This window comes from Anabrus simplex, chromosome 1 (assembly GCF_040414725.1).
Source record: "Anabrus simplex isolate iqAnaSimp1 chromosome 1, ASM4041472v1, whole genome shotgun sequence".
Lineage (NCBI taxonomy): Eukaryota > Metazoa > Arthropoda > Insecta > Orthoptera > Tettigoniidae > Anabrus > Anabrus simplex.
Genome location: NC_090265.1, coordinates 1,061,229,191 through 1,061,249,086, shown reverse-complemented (window position 1 = coordinate 1,061,249,086; position 19,896 = coordinate 1,061,229,191). Strand labels below are relative to the sequence as shown.

Here is a 19,896-nt window from a genome sequence, read left to right as displayed (position 1 = left end):
CTTCAGCACTTATCTGGACAGTTCCTTGGTCTTGATGTGGGAAATATACAGTAAGAAGAAGGCTGTTTAAAGACAGGAAAAGGGAAGAGGCGAGATGAAATGGCATATGGCTTTTAGTGCCGGGAGTGTCTGAGGACAAGTTCAGCTCGCCAGATGCAGGTCTTTTGATATGGCGCCTGTAGGTGACCTGCATGTTGTGATGAGGATGAAATGATTATGAAGACAACACATACACCCAGCCCCCATGCCAGTGAAATGAACCAATTTTGGTTAAAATTCCCAACCCCACCAGAAATCAAACTTGGAACCCCTGTGACCAAAGGCCAGCACACTAAACATTTAGCCATGGAACTGGACACAGGGAAGAGAGAAAACGTTGAGCTGAATGCATGTGGTGAATACTACAGACACAGGAGGAAAGGTCCCTAATGGATCAACGTACATAATAGAAAGGAACTAACAAGTGACAAATGAAGTCATGTATACAAATAAGGACATGAAAAAGAACACATGATTGAATAAAGATGATGATATGCTCATTTTGGGAAGTGGAAGCAACAGAACGTGGAGACAAGGACAGATATGAAAAAACACACACACACAGAAAAAAAACAAGCATCTACATTTTTTTTAAATGTAGGAGTATCTCTTATGCTATTGCTATGGCCTCACTCAACGGGCTGTATTATTTAGCCAATTTTTTGTTTATGCATTCTGCCAATTTTAAAAAAATTGGTGTGCGTGGATATAGAAATTGTATTTGTGAAGAACAATTAATGACATAAAATGATAGTGGTTAATTTAGTATTAGTATCAGGGATGCAGTGGTGCCGGAACGCACCGGAACGGAGTCTGAAACCTATCTGGAAAGGTGAAACACAGTCTGAAACCTATTTCCCTTTTAATTGGCTGAAGATTCTTTGTATTGTAAGATGTTAATGTTTTAAATGTCCCGCATTATTTCAAAGCCCCATAGTGAAGAAATTCTGTATCTAATGAGTACTGAAAACTGTATTTCTACCTACACTGCTTCATACATCTCTGGAATGTGTTATAATGATTATTATTTCAAAGTTCCAAGTGTGACAGAACCATTTATTTTTAAATTCATGGAAAAAGTACTAGCCATTTTCAGCAGTGTGAAAAGAATCAGAATTATATCATAATAAGAACCAAGAGATTTTCTTATATATAACAACTGATATTCAGTAATAGATAGTAGGGAAGAAATAGTTAATTATAATTAACAACGTCAGGTTAAATAGGACACCGCCCTGGTGATATGCATCACATATGAAAATCTACGAATATTCCTAAGTGACTAAGAAGCTTATAATCCAGGTAGTACAGTTTCCTTGTTTCTTTTTGATGTATACTTTGGTCTCGCATGGATTAAGGGGTTCATTAAACATCCTAAGAAATCATTGTTACATTTAGGTTACAATTTGAAATTTCTCAAGTATATCTATTTCTTTTCTAAAACTGAAAGTAAAAGTATATTTCATAAAATAAAATAACAAACTTACAAACTGTGAGGTAGTTGAAGAATCTACTCTCAAAAGAAAGGTTAGTGATGATGGCCACATGGTTAATGTAAGTTCAGATGTCAGTACTAGTTCTCATTGTGAATTTACTTCTTTAGCATCTGTAAGTGAAAGTTGTCTTCATATCCAAAATATGGACTGCTCAACAATCAAACAATTTCTTGCTTGGCTTGTTATTAAAGCTCAGAGAATTGATTGTAAGGTATGTTTGAAGGGACAAAAAAATTGGTTTGGGCATCGAAGAAGAATCAGGTCTATACATTTCAAAGGAATGGGTGATCGCTGAGGTTAGGTATTATGGAAACACAACAGCAGAACAGCAAACATCACTGAGGAACAACAGATTTTATCATAAAAAGTCAGTCACATAAAACAATCTCAGAAAATGTTAACCTTGCAGAGAAGCAACAATTACCACATCCAATTTATCAACAACTTTGCAAACAGCAAGCAAATACCAATGAGGGTTTTCAGACAGCAGGTAGTGTAGCAAAAAATTGCATTTCATATAACAGTTTCCCTAATTTAATACATCAACGGGTAGCCAATGGACTGAATGTGGGTATAGGACTCCAGAGTCATTCAGCAGCTGCCAGTATAATTAATTGTCGGTTCAGAACTGCAGATTTAAAAAAATACTATGCAAGGAAATAAATGCAACCAATTTTAAATTGTCGAGTTTAATACGTGAATCCACAACAATATCCACAAAAACTGATACATATCTGTACATATCTCAGTGGTGATGAACCAATATCATTTTTCTTTAAATTGTTGGAACTGGGGTCTGCTTCTTCTGAGAGTAAAGTGATTACCCTCCTTAACTGCTTATATTCTAGTGGTTTATCACAAAAAAAAAAAAAAAAAAAAAATCAATATAAAAAAAATTAGCAAAAAAATTTGATTGCTGTATGTCATAGAATAGATCTGAGTGTTGGTAATACCATAAACTCTGCGTCAGGAGTGAATGCATTTGAGATTTTCATGGATCTCTCAAAAAATCAGTATCAACTATAGGCCTGTGCAAATGAGCTAGGAATGCAAATAGCAAAATTGGGGAGAATTTTTCCTGTGCGCTGGGTAGTTTTATCTCGCAGAGCTATGGAGGCAATTCCAAAGAATTACAAAGCTCCATATAAACATTTTTTAATGGCACCATATGATCATAATCACAGTTCTTATGAGCGCAGGATATGAGATCATCGGACATGTCGAAGGCAAAACAAGATGGCACCCTGGAAGTTCTTTGCTTTCACCTGGAAAAAACCTTGCCATTGCCTAGAATTCCTACAAATACATCTTTTATAATATGTTTCTTTGTATGTATGGTAATGGTATTGTAGAATAATAAACAGAAGTTTTGTTCAACATTACTCATAAAACTGTTTATACGTCTGTTTACCTAGATTATTACCCTTTCATAGTAACAATCCTTAATGTAAAACATAAGTAAAAGCATAACATTAATATGCATCACATGACCAAGGGACAAAATTGTCACTTGGTCAGTTGATGCGAAATAGAAAGAATGAATTACTTCAGAAAGTTAAAATTGACTAAGCAATATTTTATGGATAATCAGACACTTAATTACTTGCTATGCAGTTGGTGATTGGTCTATAAATAGAACTGACCTTAGTTCTTCTTATGGTGAAAGAAATCTGCCAATTCATTCAAGACTCGAATTTATATGCTAACAAACACGTTCACATCAATATCTCGAAATGACAATTTGGCGCTTGGTCAAGTCATAACACCGTCCAATTATTGTAAAGAGGGAAGCTGCCTCTGTGGATCAGCGGTAGAGTGTCGGCCTCTGGATCCAAAGATAGCGGGTTCAAACCCGGCAGAGGTAGTCGGATTTTTGAAGGGCGGAAAAAAGTCCATTCGACACTCCATGTCGTACGATGTCGGCATGTAAAAGATCTCTGATGACACATTTGGTGTTTACCCGACAAAATTCATTAAATCTCAGCCATAGACGCCCAAGAGAGTTTCGGTTTACTCGGCCTGCCATCTAGTGGGGACCTAGAGTAAAACGGAACGTCGAAATTGACGAGCAGACAGCCAGATGGCGTCAAATTGAAATGTCTGCACACGGAAGCTGAGGCCATACGATTATTATTATTATTATTATTATTATTATTATTATTATTATTATTATTATTATTATTATTATTATTATTGTAATGAGGGAAGCATGCTAGTGATTTGATTGTATTCTTATTTTACTATTAGAGCTTCCCACACCATCCTATCCTGTGCCAACCTCTTCATCATGTTGGTATTGGTGATATGGTAAAGTATAACTAGGCAACCATCCCCAAAACCTCTTCATCTCTGTGCAACTATTTCATCCAATATATATTTCAATCAGTTTCTCATATTCATGTCTTCAATCAATCAGTTAATTGAACTGTGATGATAATATTCTGAAATGTTTCTTGTTTATCTTTACAGGAAATATCAAAGCATCTCAAATTTTTGTATCAGCACCTACAGAAGGTCATCTGGGCATGTGGAGAGAAGTGGGAGCCCACACAACCCATCTTAATGGTGATTATCTATTCTTTATATTGCAGGACCTTTTTTTTCCTCTTCAGCAGGAGTCTGAAAACCATGGTCCACCAATTCTTTTTCTATGACCCACAAGCTAAGAAAGTATTTTATATTTCCAAATACTTAAAAATTTAAGAGTGGGATATTTCATGAATACAAAAATTATATGAAATTAATATTTTAATGTCTATGAAGCTGTATTGAAACATTCCTACCTTTTTTTTGATATGTATGGTCTATGGCTGTTTCCGCGTTGTGACTGCCGGCTTAGAGTCGTTAAGAGGAAGACAGTGTGAGGCGCTCCTGTATTTTTGCATTTGCTCATTGCTTCGTGGCTGTGGCTGTGACAACACACAGATTTAATTAGGCTGCGTTACCAGTGCCACGTGTATCGCTGTTCTACAACATATTGTTCTTGTTTTAATACCAGTGCATTTCCATCATGTTGTCGAAACCACAAGGAGAGAAGTGAACTTCAAGTGTCGTGTTTTTTATGCAGAGTGGAGTGAGAATTACTTTGTTACTGAATTGTGTTTGTTGTTCAATGACACAGCTGTACAAAAAGAATAAAATATACACTGGCATTCCGAGACTAGTATTCATCACAATGTTCCCAACTTGCAGGGAAGGAACGATCAGAAAATTAAGATCTTTAAAATGGAGTATTTCAATACAGCACAGTTTCTTCACAAAAATTAAAATGAGGCTGCAACTAAAGTAAGTTTACGAGTAGCTTATATTTAATATTTGTTAGCGCAGGAAGGAAAACCGTTTACTGATGGTGACTTAATTTAAATCATGTTCGTTTGTAGCAGCCGAAGAAATGTGTCTAGAGAAATTCAATTTACTTAATATCATCAGTTATTCCATGAGAACAGTTACACGAAGTGTTGAGGATATTAACAAGGCAAATGATTTAGAGTGGTTTTTCCTTGGCTGTTGAATAGTCAGTAGACATTACAGATACTGCTCAGTTGATGCTGTTTATTCAAGGAGTCAGTGCTGACTTCGAAGTGACTGAAGAAATAGCTTAGACTATGAATACTCTGCATGCTATAACTACAAGCAAAAACATTTTCAAGGAAGTTGAGAAAACTTTAATGAAGTAAAATCTGAAGTGGAATCAGCTAAAAGTGTGTCTCAACTGGTGTTAGTAAAGATATGTGTCAAACAGGTAAAGGCTTCGTTGGAAACATTTTCAAGGCATGTGAAAATGCATGGTGTTCATAGCCTATGGTTAATCATGTGTTTTTGAATCAGTTGTGCCAGTGGTGACCTCCATTTGTTCTCATGGACTCAACCATCATAAATTCCATGATTTTTTAAAATAAAAAGTGGAAGCTGAATATCCTGACTTGTCCTACCATACAGCAGTTTGATGGCTTAGCAGTAATAAAGTTTTATTAAGACTTTTTTGAACTCAGGGCAGAAATTGAAATTTTTCTCAGTGTGGGGGAAAAAATGCCCTCTAGGACATTGAACAATGAATAGCTTTGGAAATAAGCTTTTGCTGCTGATATTGTAGGATTTCTTACTGGATTCAACTTAAAATTACAAGGTGAAGCAGTGAACAATGTGACGCTTATACTGCAGTAAAGTCCTTTCGATGACAACTGTCTTCGAGTCTTAAATTATGTCAAGCTGCTTACTTCGTGCATTTCCCATATTGTCAAAAATTAAAAGAAGCGAAGTGTTCATCCCCACACAAATTTGCATGCGATATGTTTTCTGACCTCAAACAATAGTCCAGCAGTGTTTTTTTGGAACTTGATGCAAGTGTAGCGGACACTTCCATATTTCAAAATACCTTTGACTGTACTATTGAGGAACTTCGACATAACCTTCAATTGGAAGTGATGAATCTGCAGTGTGATAACGTGCTAAAAAGCAAATTCCCACAAAAAAATCTAACTGAATTCTATAAGTGTAAATATGGTGAAATAAGATCATTTGCTCAGGGATTTATCACTGTATTCAGTTGTACCTACCTGTGTGATAGGTGTCACTGAAGAGGCATACTAGGGAAATGAGGAGTGAGGTAGTTTCCCGTTGCTTTTCTCATTGACCCAGAAGTTGCTATTACATATCAGTCTGCCAAGCCCACTGAAATGCATGCACCAGCCGACCCTATGAGTGATATTTTCACACCTTTCATAACAGTGACTGGCTGCATAAGGAACGGTATCACTAGAATCGCTAATATCCCTCGGTCCCTTTCATATTGTCAAAGCCAAGGATGAGACTGAGACAGGTCAATGAAAGTAATAAATTTATTCTAGCCCATACTTGAAGGCACAGTGCACTGTAAACACTACATCCCGCCAGCAAAGGCAGCAGGTTTAGATATGTGTCATATAATTATTGAAATAATTTTGTTTGTTTTCAGAAATAAGATTAAAGACAGGTTATTTCAGAGATATAAGTTAACAACATAATTTGTATTGATGATTCTTTTAATATATCAGGTTTGCAACATTATTAATCAACATTGTTGATTTTGCACCCAATTTAAAAAAAATCATCTAAAATAGCGTTTCTTTTACTAATGACTAGAGCCTGGATTTCCATGTAGATGCATGTTTTTAAATAAGCTGGTTATACTTCTCAAACTATTGCAAATTCCTAATAGCCGTTCTTTCTCCATGTATGTTTGCATGTTTTGGCCTTTTTAGGAGAAAATTCATGCATAATGCGTATTTTGAAGATTTTGGATTTAATAGCAAATATTTGGATGTTTAATATTACATAATATGATTTTTCTTCTGATTCGGTGCATATATAATGTTAACGTGCATGATAGTGCCTTTTATGAATGTTGATGTGCAGAATTTGGGGCCTTTTTTTTTTCCACATTATACAGTATGTCTATTACTGAGAGACGGAGAACATGTATTCCTGGCATCGTATGTTACAACCAAAGTTAGTATATACGGTAGAGATCCTATAATCCAATTAAACAAGAACTTTCTATCTGTTGCTTGAGTAATCATTGACGTAAGCCAGAAGGCCCCATGTTGATCTCTGTAATTCTTAGTAATAAGGTATCCCAGTTATACATGGCTATAAATCAAACCTTAAATTGTGCATTACTCTTTGACGGCTCATTTGTTTGTCTATGTTAGACGAACAAAACAAAACAAAACTTGTATCACACTTCTATGACACCGCGTTACTGAGATAGCAGCTTACAAACCTTGGTTGTACACTGAACCCTCTTAAGTTGTTATCCTGGAATTTCCTACCCAGAACTCTCACTTGTTACACGTCTTTGTTATTGCAGCAGGCAATCGTTAGCGGTTATTTGAACACATACAGTTGTGTCTGCAATCAGCGCATGGAGAAGTAGCTGCGGGAGCTGGATAAGCTGTACAAAGTGATCCGTTCAAATCCTGACTTTGAATTTGTCAAACTTATATAAGACGCATCGTGGTGAAAATGCAAAAGCCGTACAATTTGACCTCACTTTGTCCCAAATGTCTTCATTTAAGTATGCACTTGTCGCCTCTTATGACGGCCACCTCCATGGCTAAATGTTTAGTGTGCTGGCCTTTGGTCGATTCCTGGCAACGTCGGGACTTTTAACCATGATTGGTAATTTTCCTGAGCACGGGGACTGGATGTATGTGTCGTGTCTTCTTCAGCATTATTTCTTCCTCATCACGACGCACAAGTCGCCTGCAGGCTTCAAATCAAAAGACCTGCACCAGGCCTCTGGAGGCCACATGCAATTTAAAAAAACTGATGTAGGGAGGTCATTTTCTGTGTTTAAGAATATGCTAACAGATAAACAGATGAGCTTAAATCAAAACAATTTGGAGAAATTACGGTAGTTGTTGTACAGTGATTCAAAAGGAACTGAATTTTGATAGTGCATATTTTCCATTTTATTGTGCATGTTTTGCAATATGATAGTGCATGAATGCATGGATATTTTGAGATTTGATAGTGCATGGAAGTCCTGACTCTACTAATGACTAGCAAAGTGTGACATAAGCAATTCCTAAATCTCCAACGTTTTCAGTTTTATTTCTTTCTTTCAGTTCTTTCAATTTCTTTCAATTTTACTTTCTTGTCCAGCATGTGACCTTTTCTCTTTCTGTTTTGCATGGCCGGTGATGGCAGTGTACAATTTCTACTGAGAAAACCGCAGTTTTTTTACTCAGAACGGCAAGTGTCAACTGTCGCATCATTTTAATGTGTCTTGTTTAAATAACCTGCTTACAGTTATAATGAAAGCATGTCCTATGTCCCATACACATCTCTTAAGCCCCCCATACACTATCCAACCCCGGTGCGTCAGTTCTTCCAACTTGGTCGGATGGCAAACCGGGTTGGACAACGGTTCGATTGTGTGTGGTGACGGGTGAACCGCACTGCACCGGGTTGGATGGACCTCAGGTTTACCTCCCCGGCCGTAAACGCGTGCCAACCTGGGAGCAACAAATGTTTGGCGCACCAAGTCGGATAGTGCGTGCGCACATCAAACTGGTTTGAGCCGGACCTGAGGTGCGCGGCAGACAATCGAGTGACTCACTTCAGTTGTTGATCTCACAGTGGACGTGTCAGTCTCAGTGGTCTGTTTACATTTATTTCGTTGTTTTTGTTAACACCACATTATGCATGAAGAAGTGAATGAAAAAATGCCACCAGATAATATTGTGTCAAAACAATCAAAGAAAATGAAGGCCGGAGACACAGACAAGACGATGGTGTTTAAATTTATGAACCCTGCGACGCACCAGACTTTTGTTGAACAAACATCTGACCGGGTTGGGTAGTGTATGGGGGGCTTTAATCTTTCTACTTATCATTATGCCGCACAGTCACTTCCCATGACTTTTATTACACCACTGCACTGCATCCCTGTGATATTTGCAGGTAAAGTCCTGCCGCCAACAATGTTGACTTAAATGGTCACACTTCTAAAAAGGTAGCAGGTAGGGACCCTCTTCGGAGGCAGCTCTACCCAGGGAGTGGCGCCCCTGCCTATGTGAGTCCCAGAGCACACTGACCCAGTGTGTAACATCTGGTATGGGTCCCAGCTCAGGGTTACGAGTGAAGACCTCAACGGCATTTGCGGCAGAGAAGGTGGACTTCGGTACGGCGGAGATGGCGGAAGGGGCATACCCGTAGCGTCTGTACTCCAGAGGAGCGGCTACGAAAGGCGTCTGTCTCCATGTTAGGGGCGGTCTAATTTTGAACCTGGCAGTAGGTATAAAATGCCTTTGGGTGTGGCGAGCCCATCGTAACAATAGCCTATATGGACAAAGCAGATATGGTGCCTCGGAAAAGGTTAGGGCGTCCCCTGCTAAAAGCGATGCGCAGCTCTTCAGGTGCTGGGGGAACTGTGAAAAATGGGCAACCAGCACCAAACTACATCAAAATTGCAACGGTTAATGTACTGACACTGACGGGAAAGACAGAAGAACTGGTTGACTTCATGATAGAAAAAGATATAGCCATACTTGGACTGTGCGAGACCAAGAACAGGGGTACAGGGGAGATCCCTCTGAGAGAAGGATACAGGCTGTATTACAGCGGAGGACTTGAAGCAAAAAATGGAGTGGCCATCATACTTAGAAGAGAAATCCAAGAATATCTGGAATATACAAAGTACGTCAGTGATAGGATGATGATGATGATGAGACTCCAGTTTGAAAATGGCGTGAAAGATCTATTTCAGTTGTATGCCCCACAAACTGGTTGCATAGATGAACATCTAGAGGACTTCTTAGAGGAAGTGGAGAGAGAGAGAAGATCAGGAAGTACTATTGATGGGAGATCTAAATGCACAAGTTGGAATGGAAAGACAAGGAAAGGAAGATGTTGTAGGGCCCTTTGGATATGGAAATGTAAATCCAGAAGGCAAGTTGTTGGTGGATTTTTGCATGAGGAATCAAATGATTGTTGGAAACACCTGGTTTAGGAAGAACAACAGTCAGAAGATTACAAGGTATGGCTGGGGAGACAGACGAACAAAGACCATGATTGATTATATAATCATAGAGAAAGAACACCGGAAGAACCTTGTAGATGTAACAGCCATGCCTGAAGAAGCCTTTGGTGGAGATCATAGAGTTGTGATAGGAAAATTGAAAGTTGGAAAGATTGAAAAACCCCAATTAAGAAGAGAGAAAAGAATAAAAGTATGGAAGTTGAAGGAGAAAAGCATACAAGAAGAATTTCAAAGGGAAATAATACCCTTGGTACCCAGGACAGAGGTGGGGAATGTTGAAGAGGAATGGAAAAGATTTAAGGAAGCACTGGTTGGATGTGCAGAAAAGGTGTGTGGTAGAACATCAGGAAATGTGAAAGACAAAGAAACACACTGGTGGAATGATAGGGTAAAGATTAAAGTGAAGGAAAAGAAAATGGCATGGAAAGCATGGAAAACATCTAAGACTGAAGAAAGTAGAAGAAAATATGTGAAGGCAAAGAATTTGGCCAAGAAAGTAGTGGAGGAAGAAAAGAGGAAAAGCTGGGCCTTATTTACACAGACATTGAGAGATGATACGCAGGGCAGCAAGAAATTACTGTATGGTATCTTAAGAAACAAAAAGAGAGATCAAGTAAACACCAGATTTGTGAAGGATGAAGGTGGCATACTTTTAACAAAGCCAGAAGAAATACGAAATAGATGGAGAGAATATTTTCAGAAGCTGCTGAACATAAGAACGGATGACAGTCATTCAATGGACGACCAGGAAAGACAATTAGTTGACGAAGAAATGGATAAAGAAATTACAATGAATTAAATTGAAATGGCAGTAAGAAAGATGAAGAATGGAAAAACTGCTGGAATAGATGAAATTTCAGTGGAGATGATAAAGGCAGCTGGAGCTGTAGGCCTCCAGTGGACATATCGGGTTCTCAGGAATGTCTGGGAGAATAAGGAGGTCCCTGAGGATTGGCAAAAAGGAATAATCATCCCAATTTTCAAGAAAGGTGATAAGAAAGTTTTGAAGAACTACAGGGGAATTACTCTAATATCCCATGTTGCTAAGATAATGGAAAGGATACTGGAAAGTAGAATAAGGTTGAGGGTTGAGAAGCAGATACAGGAAAATCAGTTTGGTTTCAGAAGTGGAAGGTCAACAATAGAACCCATTTTCATTATGAGACAACTAATGGAAAAGCATTGGGAGTACGGGAATGATATGGTGATGACATTTATTGATATTGAAAAGGCATATGACAGTGTCCCTAGGATGAAAGTTTGGGACAGTCTGGTGCAAAAAGGAATTGGACAGGGATTAATAAAAATGATCATGGCATTGTATAAGGAATGTTTTAGTTGCGTGCAAACACAAGTTGGCAGGACAAGTTGGTTCAAAATAACTAGTGGGCTGAGACAGGGAAGTGTTCTATCACCAATCCTGTTTACAATAGTCATGGATGACATCATGAGAACAGCAAAAGCAGCATATGGAGGAAGAGAAATGAACTTGATGTTATTTGCAGATGATATTGTGATTTGGGGAGAAGACTACAGGAAGATTCAAGAACAGTTGAATGTGGTGAATGGGAAGATTGAAGAATGTGGATTGAAAATAAGTGTAGAAAAGAGTAAAACTCTTGTTATGACTAGAGGGGAGAAAGAAGGGAAAGGTCAGATTAGACTTGCAGACAAGCACCTGGAAGTAGTGGAAACGTTTAAATACCTGGGGAGTGAATTAATGGAAAATGCTCGACTGGATGCTGAGATTAGTAAAAGGATTCAAGCTGGAAGTTGTTTCTATCATAGTGTAAGAAATATGTTATGGGACAAAGATGTGCCAATGGAAGCAAAGGATACTATGTACAAGATGTATTACGTACCCATAACAACTTACGGAGCAGAAACTTGGACAATGACAAAGAAGGATGAGAGTCGAATACAGGCTTCCGAAATGAAATTCTTGAGGAGTATGATACAGAAGAGTAGAAGAGACAAAATAAGGAATGAGAAAATCCGGGAAGAAATTGGAGTGGAAAAAATGAATGATAGAATAGAGAAGAGCCGACTAAGATGGTTTGGGCACATAAAGCGAATGAGCGACGAAAGAATGCCAAAAAAGGTGATGGAAATGCAAATCCAAGGAAGGAGAGGCCGTGGATGACCACGATTGAGATGGAAGGATACCATCCAACGCAGCATTATAGAAAGAAACCTGGACTGGGACACAGTGTTGGAGGAGGAGTGGTGGAAAGACCGAAAAAAGTGGAGAGGAACCATATTTGCCCCTACCCGGCTACAGCTGGATAAAGAGAAATGATGATGATGATGATGATGATGATGATGACTTCTAACTTACGTGTATTTCATTAACATCAGGAAATTCATACATATTGGCATTGTTTGAATTCTCTTACGTGAACAGGTGCCTGGCTCATCATGCAGTCTCTTCCCACAACATTCGTTACACTACCGCACCACATCCCTACAACATCTGCAGATAAATTTCCACTGTCAACAAAGCAGACTCTATTGCATCACGTTTCTAACTCGACTGTGTTTTCTTCTTCTTCTTCTTCTTCTTCTTGTACCATATCCTCATTGGATGTCGGCTGTCATCAGGGCGATCTGGTTCTTGTTCTCAGAAACTTGCAAAAGAGTTGGGGTGTTGAGTCTGTACTATTCCCGTAGATTCCCCTACTTCTCCTTCCTTCAAATTTTACCTTGTAAGATAAGCTGGAGGAGTCTTATATTTATCATTTCGAATTAGTAATTGTATTCCAGTACTCAAGTTTCTTCTTTTTGATGTTGTGCATGACCTCTAGCTCTTTGTTCAGGCGTTGTAGTACTTCAGTGTCAACCCACGATATTCTGAACAGGCATCAGCAACACCACATCTCCAAGGATCAGAGTTTTTTGGTGGTGTTCTTTGTTAGGGACCAAGTCTCGGCACCATAAATTAAGACAGAAAATAGATAACGGAGACTGAGATTGATCTTAAAGTTCCTGTTACAGAGAAATTTGCTCATTCTCTTGAATGCAGTCCTTACCTGTTCAACCCGGGGCCTAATTTCAACAGCATTGTTCCAGCTGTGATCAGGTACACTGCCGAGATACTTAAAGAGTTGGACTTGCTCCAGTGATGTTGCCAGCTGTTGTCAAGTTAATGGGTTGAATGGCCTGTTTGCTTATAACCATTACTTAGTTATGTATAAATGGATTACAGTATGTTCAATGAAGTTTAATTAACATGTTTTTAAATTGTATTTTGCAGGGACCAACAAAAATTTTCTTATAAAAGAGAATTATGTAGAATTGAGTTATATATAGGCCTACACCATTCTCAACTGTAAAATGAGAAATACAGTACAGATTCAGAACAAAAAATTACACGCAGGATATTCAGTAAACAATTTCATAGAGATTGTTCTTTAGGTTATTTTATGTAGACTAGATTGTCGCTCCACACACCACTCTATCCTGTGCCAACCTCTTCATCATGGTGGTATTGGTGAGAAGGGGAATTATAACTTGGCACCCATCCTCAAAACCTATTCATATCTGTTAAACTATTCATCCAATATTTACTTTAATCTGTTTATCATCTTCGTGTCTTCAGTCAGGCGTCGCTGATCTGAATTTTAGGACTGTCTCCCAGGTGGTAGATTCCCCATCATTTGGTTATCTATCATCATCATCATCATCATCATTTTCATAGTTTTTATTTACCTTGTCCAGCTCCTGCCAGGTCGGGGTGTTGATGGCACTTCTCCACCGTTGCGTCTCCCTCAAACACTCCTCCTCAGTAACTGTATTCCAGTCCAGTCCTCTTTTTCTTATACTATAGGCTACTTGACGGTCAATCTATCTTGCTCTGGGCCACTCTTGCCCTTTTTCCTTCTATCTTAGCCTCAACACTTGTTTTGGTATCCTTCCTTCCTCCATCCTCATAGCAGTCATCTCCAAAACATCTCAATTTATTTTTCTCCATCCTATTACTCAGTTTTTGTACCTCTATCTCTTTTCTGACCTCAACATTTCTTACTCTGTCTCTCCTTGTCTTCCCTACCATACTTGTCAGGAACTTCATCTTACTGTCCTGAATTTTACTCTCATTTGTTGCTGTCAAAGTCCAAGTTTCTGATACACACGTTTACAATTCATAGCAACTTCTCTGCACACCAGGTTCCTTACATCCTGGTAGAACGTATTTTTGGCTTGTACCCTTCTGCTGATCTCCTTATCCAACCTTGCATCTTGCATTATTTCCCTTCCCAATTATTTGAAGTATTCAGTATCCTCAAGGTTTTGTCCTCTGGGACTAACAATTCCTTCTCTTTCTCCTCTTGTCATCGCCACTGTTGTACTCTTCTCTACACTGATTTTCATACCATATTTCTCAATATTAAAACCAGGAAAGACAAGATTAGGAATGAGAAAATTAGAGAAGAAGTAGGAATAGATGATTCTCCCCTCAGTAAGATTCAGATATCAAGACTGAAGTGGTTTGGTCACATGAAGAGGATGCCAGTAAACAGAACTGCAAGGAAGGAATTTGACAGAAAGGTAGAAGGAAGACGACCCGTGGGAAGGCCACAAAGGAAATGGATAGATTTAGTTAAGAGCGATGTACTGCTGAGAGGTCATGATTGGGACAAGTTGGTGGAGGAAGAATGGTGCAAGGACAGGATGAGATGGAGGAGGCTCATATACCACACCCGGGAAACTGGAGATGGTTTAGGATGATTATGATGATGATGATGATGATGATGATTTCTGAATATTGTCATTTAAAGCCTGTAGTTGGATTTGCAGTTCTGTATTGTTGACTCCCCAGATCACTGTCATCTGCAAACAACAATATTTTCATATCCCCTCCATATCCTGCCTTAGCTTCCTTTAGAATTTCATTCATAACCATTATAAACCTAAGTAGAGACAATACACTTCCCTGTCTTAGTCCAGTTTGCTTTCTAAACCAATCTGTTCTCCCTACTACATAGCTTTCACTAGTTCCCTTGCTTGCCTTCCACATCCTGTTCTATCTAGCGTTTCCCACACCTTTTCTCTATTAACACAATCGTATGCCTTCCCTAGACCAAGGAATACCATCACCAGATCTTTTCCATATTTTCACTGTTTGTCCATCACTAATCTCATGGTAACTATAGGGTCTGTCGTTGACCTGCCCTGTCAAAATCCATAGTGCTCTTCTTCTAACTTTCTACCCTTCCTCTCATCCTCCTTCATATTATTCTCTCCAATATTTTGGGTACTTGTGACAACAGTGTAATTCCTCGATAATTATCACATACCTTCCTGTTACCTTTCTTAAATATTGATATTATTACACCTTTACACCAATCATCAGGTACTTGCTTTTCCCTCCATATACACCTTAGCAACCTATATAACCATTGCAGACCTATAGGCTTTGTTGCCTTTATCATTTCCACACGTATGTAATCCCTCCCTGCTGCTTTTCCTGTTTTCATTTGTTTAACAGCCATTTCCACCTCTGCCATTGCAATATCAGTTTCCATTTCTGGATCATCATTTACCACTACACTCTCTTCTGCATCATTTCCCACATTCAGGAGTTTATCAAAATAGTCTTTCCATCTATTATTTATCTTCTCTGGATCTGTTAATACATTTCCACTCTCTTCCTTCACTTGTTTTGTGTAGATTTTTTCTTTTCTAATTAATTAATCCATACAACTTTTTCCAACTCTCGTGTGAATCTTTCCCAACTTCCCCCCCCCCCCTGTTCATTTACCACTTTTTTTTACACTTCTCATTTTCTGATAATCTTACTTCCTTCTTTCCTATCTCTATTCCATTTTTGCCATGCTTTCTTCTTTTGTTTAACAACCTCCTATTTTCATTCCACCGGGGTGTCTCCTTTTCCTTCACTCTTACCGAAGTTCTGCCTCAAATTTTCTTTGCACAACTTACAAATGTGTTTAAATTTGGCCATTCTTCTTCTACACTTTCTGTTTCTGATACAGGAATGTGTTTTAATTCCTTCTGAAATTCTTCTGAGTGCTTTTATCTCTTAATTCCCTATCGATTGTTTATCTAGTCTTTTATTAAATGATCTCAAAGAACTTGGAAACTTATCAAACATTTCCCTTGATAAATTGTTCCAATCCCTAATTCCTCTTCCTACCGGGCGAGTAGGCCGTGCGCGTAGAGGCGCGCGGCTGTGAGCTTGCATCCAGGAGATAGTAGGTTCGAATCCCACTGTCGGCAGCCCTGAAGATGGTTTTCTGTGGTTTCCCATTTTCACACCAGCCAAATGCTGGGGCTGTACCTTAATTAAGGCCACGGCCGCTTCCTTCCAACTCCTAGGCCTTGCCTATCCCATCGTTGCCATAAGACTTATCTGTGTCGGTGCGACGTAAAGCCCCTAGCAAAAAAGAAAAAAATCCTCTTCCGCTAAATGAATAATTGCCCCAATTTGTCCTTTGAATTCCAACTCTATCTTCATATAATGATCATTCCTTTTAAAATATCCATTCAAGCTTATTTGTCTACTAATGTCATGCAACTCTATAACTCCAGTGAGTGCAAAACATACTGCTCAGTTGAGCAGCTAATCTCCTTACTCCCATGTCTTCCCAGGTGGAAGTTTGCAACATTTTTGTAACACTGTTCTTTTGTCAGAAACTGCACAGAACAAATCGAGGTGCTTTCCTTAGGATCTTTTTCAGTTCTCATATCAAGTAATCCTGGTGTGGGTCCCATACACTGGAACCATGCTTTAATTGGTGTCTTACCACAAATTTCTATGCTTCTCCTTTAACATCCTTTTACAATCCCTAAATACTTTCATAACCATATGAAGAGATCTGTAACCTTTGTTTACAATCTTGTTGATGTGATTACCTCAGTGAAGGTCATTCCTTATATTAACGCCAAGTACTTACAGTGATCGCTATGAGATACTTTTACCCCATGAACAGTAAGTCAATCGGAGGTGAATTTTCCTCTTCATGAAACTTACAACTTTGTTTGCATCAGTCCTATAACTTATTTAGTACTCTTTACAGTATAACATCATCCACAAAAAACCTTGTCTGTGATTCCAATTCTTTACTCATATAATTCATATGTAGTGGATGCCGCTTATTATGATCACTCTGGAACGCAGATAATTTGATAACATTAACCGATTGATAACAGTAGCCGAAAAATAAAAATTGATAGGTAGCCTACTGTATTTATTCATAACCTACATACACTACAATGAAACAGATACCAGTACACAGAACTGCAATACAGTTAACTGTTTTCAGCTATGTAAAAGACTCTAATTGTTGTTTGCTTCTGGTTGTCTCTCAAAAGTCCATTTATGAATCATATTCATAATGTTTTTGAAAGTCCACTGACCTACGCTGAACACATCGTCGCAAGATATCTAGCGCCTGTCGTGTTTCAGCAATCGTTGGTGTTCGGGAAATTTCGGCAACCTCGTCATCATCAGCATTATAAGTTAAGAACTTCATTTTCCTGTATTGAACTGAGATTCACAATTAGAATTAAAGCAGATTCAACCTATTCAATACAAAATGTGTTGTACAAGGTGTTCACAACATATTATTTATTATTACTAGTACCGGTTTCGACGCTTAATGGTGTCATCATCAGCTAGAAATCACAAAGTGGGCAGAGTACATGTCATAAAAGTTGTATAGATAATACATACATTGCAAAATACGAATGATAGGCTGTTTTCTCATTAAAAGCTAGAAGAATGATGTGTAAAATATGGTGATATAATATAACACATAGAGGCATTATAGTCTAATGAGGCAGGTGAGTATTGTACAATAAAATTGGTCTGATGAATGAGAATAAAAGTCTTCACATGATAATAAAACGATGCAGTAAAATTGTCCACTCTTCTATTGTTGTTCAATGGAGACATATATAAGTCCAGGTCCAGTGTTGTATGTGGTTGGCAAGACCATCAAATATTTGTCTAAGGCCGGGACACCCGACGTTGAGAGGTTGAATAAGATTGATTTTTAAGGTTGTCTCAGCTCAACGTGGGCGGTGAAGCTTAAAAGGAAGAAAAACTAAGTTAATGAAATGGATAGCTAAAAATGGGATCGCGGCCGAATATGATAGGATATGAGACTCACCTTGTTTAGCGTGCTGGTTGTATGTTGTGAGAAGAGTTGTGGACGAGTGAGATGGGTGTGAGTAAGTTGAGTGAGTGTGAAGGTAGGGTGGGAGGAGCGGGAAGAGGAGGGGGAGGGGGAGAAGGAGAGAGGAATGGAATGGAAGGGGTGGGAAGGTGGAGTTCAAGGTGGGTCAGGGGGGCGGAGTGGCGGTGGTGTGGGACATAGAAGAGCATTTTGGAGAGCGTAAAAGATCGATTTCCTCTCCGTGATTTTGATACCTCTAAAGACTTTGATTAGAAAATCGAAAAGGATATTAGGTTTTTCTGAAATTTCATTAAGGTTTAGATTAGGATTGAAAAATTGGTCTAAGTGAATAAAACAGTTTTCCGTAACATCGAGTAAAGGGCCTTTGTTTATGTTTTTGAGAATTTCTAGGTCTTGTTCTATGGTAGTGAAATTATGCTTTGAGTCATGTATGTGTTGGCCTATTGCAGAAAACCTATTATAATGGCATTGATGTGTTCTAAGTATCTAACTTTGAAGCTTCTATGGGTCTGTCCAATGTATGAGGTAAAACAGTTATTGCATTGGAAACGGTAAACACCTGATTTTGCGTGAATGTCGGATTTGATTATTGACTTGGTATTGTGAACTATATCCATATTTCTATTGTTGGTTCTGTACGATATTTTAATATTATGTTTCTTGAAGATGTTAGTTACACTGTGTATGTTTTCATTAAAAGTGAAGGTGGCGTATAGGGCAGGGTTAAGTCTTTCTTTGGTTAATGTTGTCTTTAGTCTATGTTTACATTTGTTGATAATGCGTTCTATGAATGAAGAATTATAACAGTTATATTTAGCGATGACACGTATGGTATTCAGTTCTTTCTTTAGGTTTTCCTTGGATAACGGTATTTTTAGTGTACGGTCTACCATACTATAGTAAGTGGCGCACTGGTGTGCGTGTGGGTGTGTGGAGTCTCTTCTGATAGTTGTCGCCGTTTGTGTTGGTTTTCTGTAGATATTATATTCTAGTGAAGAAGGAAGTCTCTTGATTGTAAGGTCTAAAAAATTGAGTTATTGGTCTCTGATTCCAATGTAAATTTTATATTAAGATCTATCTTGTTTAAATTGTTAAGGGTGGTAGCTGCATTAACCGTTCTGTCATCCAGAATAACCAGAGTGTCATCGACATATCTGGACCAGAAAAGTATGTTTGAGAAAATATTATTGTTATTAATTGCCATGTTCTAGGAAATCTATGTATATCTCCGCCAAAATTCCTGAGGCCGGCGACCCCATAGCCAGTCCATCTTGTTGGTATATACATTTGTCAAATGTGAAATAGTTGTTGTGTATCACTAGTTTCAGGACCTGCATGAAGTCCTGGATCTCGAGTTTACTTAGCGCACTATATGTTTTTAGGTTATTTTGAATTATGGGAAGAAGTTTTTTAGTGTTAATGCTGCGATACATGTTATTGATATCAAATGAATGAAGGGTGTGAAATGGTTGTATTTTAAAATTATTTAGATTTCCGATTAATTCAATAGTGTTTTTTACGGATTTATTCGACTGAAATTTATAATTTTTACTAAGGAATTTTTGGATGAATTGGGCCAATTTGTGTAATGGGCTAGGTCTGTAGTTAATGATGGGGCGTATGGGAACACCGGTCTTATGGATTTTGGGGAAAGCTTTGGCAGTAGACAGACCGGGATTCA

At 38.4% G+C, this 19,896-nt stretch overlaps 1 protein-coding gene across 3 annotated transcripts in view; it reads left to right on the top strand.

Moving 5' to 3' along the window:
• Positions 1-19,896, top strand: part of P5cr (Pyrroline 5-carboyxlate reductase) — a 127,499-nt gene that overhangs the window by 25,999 nt on the left and 81,604 nt on the right. For all 3 annotated transcript variants that reach the window (XM_067137115.2, XM_067137114.2, XM_067137116.2), the window contains one exon: positions 4,005-4,100. In XM_067137115.2, the coding sequence (XP_066993216.2) occupies positions 4,005-4,100 (96 nt within the window). The remainder of the gene's footprint in view (positions 1-4,004; positions 4,101-19,896) is intronic.